At 43.5% G+C, this 9,424-nt stretch overlaps 1 protein-coding gene across 1 annotated transcript in view; it reads right to left on the bottom strand.

Annotated features, from left to right (window-relative positions):
- Nucleotides 1-3,531: 3,531 nt before the first annotated feature.
- Nucleotides 3,532-9,424, bottom strand: part of LOC140846792 (bromodomain adjacent to zinc finger domain protein 2B-like) — a 120,976-nt gene continuing 115,083 nt past the window's right edge. The window contains exon 33 of the mRNA XM_073224503.1: nt 3,532-3,554. Coding sequence (XP_073080604.1) covers nt 3,547-3,554 — 8 coding nt within the window. The 3' untranslated portion in view covers nt 3,532-3,546. The remainder of the gene's footprint in view (nt 3,555-9,424) is intronic.

The raw sequence follows: 9,424 nt of genomic DNA, 5'->3' as shown, positions 1-9,424 counted from the left end.
TTCATAGCTGATGTTTTACCTGGTGTTGGGTTAAGCTATTCTTTCCACATATGGATAATTATCCCAACACTTTCCTGAAAAGACTCCTTTCAACACCAACTTGTTTCTGCACTTTTGTCAACACTTTATTGGCCATATCAGTGCAGATCTATTTTTGGACTCTGTTCTAATCCATTGATCTATATTTATCTATCTTTAGCTTATACCACACTGGCTTAATTACTGTGGCTTTATAGTAATTCTTGAAATCAGGTGGTGTGAGTCCTCCATCTTTATTCTTCCCATCTACTTAGTTTTGCTACAATATTTCAGATATTAGGTATTTACAGACATTATGACATTTTCTCTTTATAGTTCATTATGCAGTGATATCACAAGCCACCACAATTCTTAGGAAAATTAATAGTAATTCCTTATTGTCCTCTAATTCTTTCCTCCTTTGATATTTCTAGGACACAATTACCTTTAAAATTTTTTTATTGAAGTATAGTTGATATACATTATTATATTGGTTTTAAGAATACAGCAGTGATTTAACAGTTATATACATTAAATCATCACCCCGTTAGTGTAGTTACTATCTGTCAACATAGAAAGATGTTAGAATGATTTACTATATTCTCTATGCTGTAATTCCATCCCTGTGACTAATTTATATTATGATTGAGATTTTATGCCACTCTATCACCTTCACTTATTTCAGCCACCCACCCCAACCCCTCCCCCCCATGGTAACCAGTCACTTCTCAGTGTCTATGTGTCTAGTGCTATTTTGCTTATTTTGTTTTGTTTTGTTTTTATATTCCACATATAATTGAAATCATATGGTATTTGTCTTTCTCTGCCTGGCTTATTTCACTTAGCATAATTCCCTGTAGATCCATCTATGTTGTCACAAATAGCATTTCTTTCTACGGCTAAATAATATTCCATTTATTCCATTGTGTATATGTACCACCTTTTCTTTATCCATTCTTCTATTGATGGACACTTCGGTTGCTCTAGGAAGCAATTACCTTTTAATTCTTGTTCCTCTTTCCCATTTAGATCCTTACCACCCTTCTAGAAGAAAACAATACAACAAAACAAGGTCACCTGCCATCACCCACCACACCTCCTTCCTATCACTCCTTCCCACATGCTGCTGCACTACAAAACCCTCGGCTAAGCACCCACCCCACAAAGTACAGGGGAATGCAACTCTGACAGTACATGCATTTTAATTCCACCATAACAAAATCATTGGGTCATCTTCTGTTCGGTGATATTTTGTTCCTACATGAAATTCAATGCATTAAAATTTTATAAATCAAATTCCAATTTTATCTCTGAATTGCTTCATGGTACTGAACCCATTCTCTCCTCATCCAACTAATCTTATAAGAATTATACTTTCTCTGAATCCTTGCATGAGGTTAATGAACCACAAAAAAAGTATGTGAAAGATATCAAGCAAATGACAGATGCCTCTTAATGTGACTGTGCTTTCAGAAACACTATAAATTAATCACAGTCTATTTCTGGTGTCACAGTAAGTCATATAAGGCAAGCACATAGAACTAGGTCCCTAAAAGGTCAAGAAAATCCATATTTCCAGAATAAGAGAATGATCAGAAGCATGCTGAATCATGGTGCAGTTAAAAAAAGGACCGGGGAAATTTTCTCAATCTTGTTAATATTCTCAAGAGGGTTAAAGTAAAATGAAAAAAAGGAAATAAAGAGGAGAGAGAGGAAGGAAAACCCAACAGATGTGCATTAAGGAAGTTACTTTTTTGAAACGTGCAAGGTGCACCTCTGAGTGGCAGCCCATGTGGAAGACTGGCCACAACGTTCTAGGCGCCACGCCTACGTGTAGGAGTTGATTGTCAGTGGGAATGCCCCAAGGTGCTCCACTTCTAAAAACTCAGAAGGTAGAAAGTACAGGCAAAATTGTGTAAGCCTCCCACCCCATGCCTAACTCAGACAAGAACTTGACTCAGGAGTCATGTCCTGCAGTGATTATGATTTAACCCCAATTATAATAAGGGACATATGGGGAGTACTGACTCTGTCCCAGGCCTCTGAGCACAATACATCTAATAATTCATTTAATCTTCACACACTCTTAAATAAGGGCTCTATTCCCATTTTACAGATGAAGAAACTGATGTTCAGAATCTCACCGCGGCCCCGCAGCTTCAGCGTGGTACCACTGAAGTCTCAAGTTAAGCAGGCAGGCCCTAAATGCAGAGCACACACAGTGATGCAGCGCACCATCTCCCTCAGCTTTCGGGCATCCTCTGTCCCAGGCGCTCAGCCCCTGTGCAGACATGTGCATGCTGCATGGGCCTGAGCTGACACACATGCGAGGGCAGCACACCTCAGCTGTTCAGGTAATACTGACATTGATTTGATCAGTTACCATTGTCTCCCGCTGGCTGGCAGCATCCTCCCTTGGCAGGTGGCCACCAACTCTCATGCCTCCTGGGGACAGACAGACACACTGCCACCTGATTACTGGATTCTGTCTTGTCCCTTCCCAAGTGGCTGGCTCCTTCCTCGCTATCTAAGTCCTGCTTGCTTCAGGGGCCCATTCCGACTGGGCCCCCCGAGCAGCTCTCCCTAGGACTTCTGGCCAATGCCACCTGCTCACCCTGACCCAGGTGACCCACACTGGGCACACTGCAACTAGTTTCAAATAAAACTCAAGCTCTCAGGTTAAAGTTGTTGTTCTTAAAGAACATTTTTACTTTATATGTAAGCATATATAGAAACACATCAGGTGTACCCGTACTGTGCTATTATAAACAAATATTCCAGCCAGCACCCGCACTGCAGGAAGGAGAGAGGCTCCAGGTGTGATGGGTAGAAGCAACCAGGGGATGCAAGCCCTGAGCAGGGGCCCTGGGGGATGGGGGGCGGGCGTGGGTCCCTGTGCTCCCACCGTGTGGGGCCAGCCCTGACTTCCAGGCGGGAGGCCTGACTGATCACAGGTCTTATGCTCAGAAGATCCCCACACTTGGCTTGATGCTCTGCTGATGTCACCATCTTGATATTCTTTTAACAATATTTTTTGATAATTTTTGAACTAGGAATCCCTCACATTCATTGTGCACTGGTCCCAGAAAATTATGTATCTAGTCTTGGGTGGGCCTGTCTTCAGGGTAAAAGTGGCTCATTCTCCTGCCATGTTGGCCCTTAGGGACCTATTCTCATGGTTTGACCTCCAAATGTTTCCAACTCCAGTCCTGACACAAACCAAAGCAGGACCTTCAGAGGGAGCGAGCCCGCCCTTCCATCTCCCTCTGCCTTGCACCCAGGCCCCAGCAGCATCAGGTCCCAGAGGGGTTCCCGCCTTACAAACGCTAGGGCTTCCATCATGAGCTGAGAATGGTCCTCTCCTCTGGGGGCTTTTAAATGCCCACGTACATCTCTTGCATTTTCATTGTGAATAGCATCTGTCTCACCTGCAGGTGAAGGCTGCAGGTGTTCAAGTAGAAACGGCCAGTCGGGGCTGTTGTGGGCACATGGGGAGGCAATGACCTCTGATCTCAAGGTTCCTTTTGGTTACTTCTCTGTTGATAAAAGTAATCAAGAAGCCCATTGGTTAGGGTGTTCTTGTGCTTTGTTCACACAGTACCCTGAGCAAAGGTCAGGGCTAAATCCTTCCCCTATGGGCAGCACATTGGGAAACATCAGGACATTCCTTCACCTGCCCCTTGGAAGGCCATAGTTGTCAGGGGTACAGGTGATCATGAGCAAACCTGTCCAGGTGCCTGCATACAAGCCTCTCCCTGAAAATCTAAATCACTCTTCCTGTGTCCATGAAGGTCTAAAACACAGTACTTATCTGAAAGGAGCTTTGGGCCACAGGGCATGGTGGGGGGCTTCCAGCCACTCTACACTCCCTGCTGAGCTAGAGAATGGTTCTGAGGTTGCCTCAGTGAAGACAAAGCCTGGGGCAGCATAGCCCCTAGGGAGCAATTCTCTGTCACACTGAGGCCCCCTCCATCATCACAAGTGAGGATTTAATGAAGTGGCCAGCAGGCATGAAACCCTGCCCTTAGCATCGCCTTTCAGCCACACAGTCATCAAGTAAGTCACTCTTTCATCCACCAAGTCATAGATCACTTATTTTTCACCTCATTCACCCAACATTTATGGATATCTTGTATGTCTCAGACACTGTGCTGGGCAGGGATGGCAAAAGAAATGCCACCTGTAGTCCTGCTCATATGCAGCTCACAGCCTGCTTGGAGAGACACACACAAAACAGACAAATAAATTGAGATCGGAGCTGTACAGTGACCTGGTCAGACTCCAGGAGGGAACCATCAGGTAAGGTGTCACTGACGAAGTGTGACTTAGGCTGGCTTTTAGGTGTGTACAAGTTTGGACCAGGCAGAGGAAGGTTTTCTGGGCAATGGAAATAATGGGAGGCTTGCAGACAGACTAAACAGCTCATGTTTGGAGGCCACTGAGAACCAGCCAGCCTCCCCACAGTGTGGCGACGTACCTGCGAGACCTCCCAACATGATTCCGAAACTACTAGACAGTTAGTGTGTGTCCTTGAGCAGCCAGAACAATGTAACAAACCTAGTGCTGTGTGGTTTTAGGACTACAACAGTTTGCAGGGAGGATGGGCTAGAGGAGACGGGTTGGGGTCAGAGGTCACCTGGAGATAAAGGTGCAGGCCAGGAGGTGGCCATGGAGAGAAGCAACGAAACTTGACTAAAGACTGGGTTAGGGAGCCTGGAAGCAGGAGCACGCACAGTAAGTCTAAGGTTCCTAGCTTGGGCATTGTTTTGGATTGATTTGTGTTCCCCTCAAATTCATATGATGATGTTCTAGTGTCCAGTACCTCAGAATATGACCTTATTTGGAGATAGGGTCTTTCCAGAAGATGTCAAGTTGAAATGAACTCCTTAGGGCGGGCCCTAATCCAACATGACTGCTGTCCTAATAAAGGGAGATTTGGAGACAGGGAGAATCACACACACACACACACACACAGACACACACACAGACACACAGACACACACAGACACACACACAGACACACACACACACACACACACACAGACACACAGACACACACACACACACACACAGACACACACACAGACACACACAGACACACACAGACACACACAGACACACACACACAGACACACAGACACACAGACACACACACAGACACACACAGACACACACAGACACACACACACACACACACACACAGACACACAGACACAGACAAAGACACACACACACAGACACACACACACACACACACACACAGACACACAGACACACAGACACACACACAGACACACACAGACACACACAGACACACACACACACACACAGACACACACACACACACACAGACACACACACAGACACACACAGACACACACACACACACACACACACACACACACACACGCGCGCGCGCGCGCGCGCGCGCACGGAGAGCCTGGGGAAGATGAACCAGGGAGGAGGTGCACCAAAAATTGTCAGCAAACCACAAGGAGCCCTCAGAATGACCAACCCTGCCAACACCTTATCTCAGACCTCTGGCACCCATTGTGTGAGAGAATAAATTTCTTCTGTTTTTTGTTTTTTTAAAGCAGAAAAAAAAAACTGTGTTCTGAAATTCTGAAATAACAAGAATTCATAGACAGGCTTCAAAAGCTTGTTATATCCTTCAAAAGAACACCTGCAAAGATACAGTCAAACCAGTGTGAGCATCGACACTCAAAAGAGGGGGGCCCTTGTGTTAAATTTCATGGAAATATCTGAATTATTACCTATACCTATACTCAGGTTTCATTTCTACATCAAGTAAGAGAAGTCAATAAGTTGCTCAGAAAGAAACACTCAGACGTATAAGATTACGGTGATTTGGGAGTTAGGTAAAACTGTTTAAAAGGAATGCTTTGCAAATGAGGAGTTGGCCAAACACACCAGAGGGTGCCTCAAATCTTTCCCCCTCTCACAATCATCTGGCTCCCTCTAGAGGCCCCTTTGCCACACAAGAGTGACGGAGAACCTTTATGGTTTCACACGGTAGCTGACCTATCTTCCTCTCAACTTCTGCCCAGAACTGTGGGGAAAGGACACACCAAATATGGTTTGTGGGTGAAATTCAGGAGAAACTCTTGGCTCAGACTTCATTCTCTTCAAAACATTCTTTTAATTGACATACAATAAATATTATATTGGTTTCAGATGTATAATTCAACAATTATATACATTATGAAATGCTTATAGTAAGTATAGTTACCATGTGTCACCATACAAAGTTATTACTATATTCCCTATGCTGTACTTCCATTCCCATGACTTATTTTATAACTGAAATTTTGTCCCTCTTTATCTCTTTCACCTATTTCACCCTACCCCCAAAAATCTCCTCTATTGCAACCACCAGTTTTTTCTCTGTGTCTATGAGTCTATTTCTGTTTTGTTTGGTTTGGGTATTTGTTTTGTTTTTTGATTCCACATATACCTGAAATAATTTGGTATTTCTCTTTCTCTGACTTATTTCACTTAGTGTAACACCTTCCAGGTCCACCCATGTTGTCGCAAATGGCAAGATTTCATTATTTTTTATGGCTGAGTAATGTTCCATTGTACATATGCACCACTTTTTTATTCACTCATCTGTTGACAGACACTTAGGTTGTTTCTTTATTTTGGTTATTGTAAATAATGCTGCAATAAACATAGGTGTCCACATATCTTTTTGAATTTGTGAGGGTTTTTCCTATGGGTAAATGCCCAGAAGTGGAATGACTGAATTGTATTGTATTTCTAATATTAGTTTTCTGTGGAACCGCCATACTGTTGTCAATAGTGGCTGCACCAGTTTATATTTCCACCAACATGGTAGGAGGCTTCCCTTTTCTCCACATCCTTGCCAATGCTGTTGTCTCATCTTTTTGATAGTAGCCATTCTAACAGGTGTGAGGTGGGACCTCACTGTGGTTCTGACGTGCCTGTCCCTGATGATTGGTGATGGGGAGCATCTCTTCATGTATCTGTTGTCCATCTGTATGTCTTCTTTGGGAAAATGTCTATTCAGGTCTTCTGCCCATTTTTAGTCAAATTTGGGTTTTTTGATGTTGAGTTGTATGAGTTCTTTACACAGTTTTTGGATATTGGCCCCTTACCAGATACATCATTTACAAAGTATATGCCCCCACTCAGTAGGTCGCCTCTTCATTTTGCAGAAAGTGTCCTTTGTTGTGCATAACTGTTTAGTTTGATGTAGTGCTACTTGTTTTTGTTTTTGTTTTGCTTGCCTAGAGAGACGTATACAGAAAAAAATTGCTAAGGCCAAAGTCCAAGAGTTTATTGCCTATGCTTTCTTTCAGGTGTTCTATGGTTTCAGGCCCTCCATTTAGGTCCTTAATCCATTTCAACCTCATTTTTGTGTATGGTGTATAGAACAAGAGAGAGAGCCCAGAAATAAACCTGGGCTTATACAGTCAATTAATCTATGACAAAGGAGGCAAGAATATGCAATGGGGAAAAGAGTCTCTTCAATAAATGGTGTTGGGAAAATTGGTCAGCTACATGCAGAAGAATGAAAATGTCACCTCCTTCATGAAGCCTTTCTGGATCTCCTCAAGCGGTTTATCACTTGCTCATGTGTTGATGCATTATGGCATAAAATATTTAATAGTTCATACATGCCTGTCTTTCCCTCTTAACCATAAAGTGCTTGAGTATTTCTGTCTCTGTTCATTTTGTCTTCTTGGCACCTAGCCACAGGGCCAGACACACAGTAACTAAGTGTTTAATAAATAAATGTTTATCGACTTAATAAATGAAATGTTAGCTGATTCATTCAGTCTCCTGCCTACCACATATTAAGGATTGACACTTCCAAGGCTAATATCCTGTGATCAGTGAACTTGCTTCTGATCTGTAATAAGGTAGGTATTGGGAGATAATAAGCCTTTTGTAATAGAGATAGTTAAAGAGATTTAAGGCATTAAGTTTCCTGGAAGAAATGAAATTTTAACTGGATGGCCAAAATTTTAACTTTTGTGGTGAAATATAAGTGTCCTTTTTCACAGATGAGCACAGGGCCCCATGGACAGGGAAGTTTTGATGAATGACTGAGGAAGCCCAGAGGGTCCCAGGGCTGCCAGAGGCGATGGGAAGAGTCTGGGGGCAAGGAGGCTCTCACTGAGTAGGTCTGATGGACTGAAAAGTTCCAGGCCATCCACAGGAAATTACAAATGTGTGCTAAATGGAAATGATGCAGTATATGCCATGTGAGAAACAGAGTGTAAGGGACTTCAGGCCCAAGCAGCAGGTGGCTGGCTCAGAATCACACAGCCACAGGGCGTCAGAGCCCCCGTCTTTGAATCATGCCCTCAGACTCAGCAGCATCGTGAGATCCTTTTTCCTGTGCAATGACCAGCCCTTTGAATGTGTCCAGAAGTTCTGTCTGAAGTTTGTTTGAGGCCATAGGTCAGAGAGCAGCAGCTCAATCAGCAGCCACTAGGCAGGCAAATTGGCAAGAGTCAGCAGAAACCAAGGTGGCTGACCTGCAGGGCTCTCAGATTGTGGGACCAGATCAAGATGGACATTTTTGGATTGGCTATGACTATTGGGTCTAGGATTTGGGTTCAGGTCTAAGCAGTGCTCATAAGTGAGCTGGGTATGAGTCCCAGCTCTTCCACTTATTAGCTGGCTGATGTCAACAGCAATGGACTCTTGCTCACATTGCTTTTCTCTTCTTTGAAATGTAGCAGCTTAGTAGCTCTGGCCTCTGGCCTTCAGTATGACTGCTTGTTCTTATTCAAGCACTGCTGCTCAGCAGCAGGTTGACTGTGGACAGGCCAGTTACCACTTTGTTGGTGGATCTTCTCAAATGTAAAATGGGATGACAGTTACGTGCTCACAGAATCCATGGGATGGTGAAGCAAGTTAATACAAGAGCCTGCACATAGTAACTCCTCAATAAATGTTAGCCATTTCTTGCAATTATTACTGGCTTTACTTTGGGGTTAACGATGCACAGAGTTGTGCCTAAGGTCCACTGTATGTGAAAGCACTTTGTAACCTAGAAAATGGAGGGTATGGGCACTGAAATGTGATAAATTTGGAAAATCACCTAGAAGAGGACCTGGCACCAATCATGGTGTTTTTAACTGTTAGTGAGCAATAGGAGATATGATTGCAAAGTGCCAGTCTAGCCTTCAAACCACCTATTTGTGTTTGATTCATTCTCATAACTTGCTCCTTATACACCTCTGCTCCTTCAATCCATCAATCAATGAATGTTCATTGAAGCTGACCCTGTGCTGTGCTTTCTTCAGCTGGGAAAACAGTGGCAAAAAGGGCAGACATAATTCTTATCCCCTAATATCTATAGTCTGGTGGGAAAGAGAAATATTAAATAAATAATTACAAATTGGTTTTG

The sequence above is a fragment of the Manis javanica genome, chromosome 16 (assembly GCF_040802235.1).
Source record: "Manis javanica isolate MJ-LG chromosome 16, MJ_LKY, whole genome shotgun sequence".
NCBI classification, from domain to species: Eukaryota; Metazoa; Chordata; class Mammalia; order Pholidota; family Manidae; genus Manis; species Manis javanica.
The sequence above is the reverse complement of the archived record's forward strand: the minus strand, read 5'-3'. Positions and strand labels throughout refer to the sequence as shown.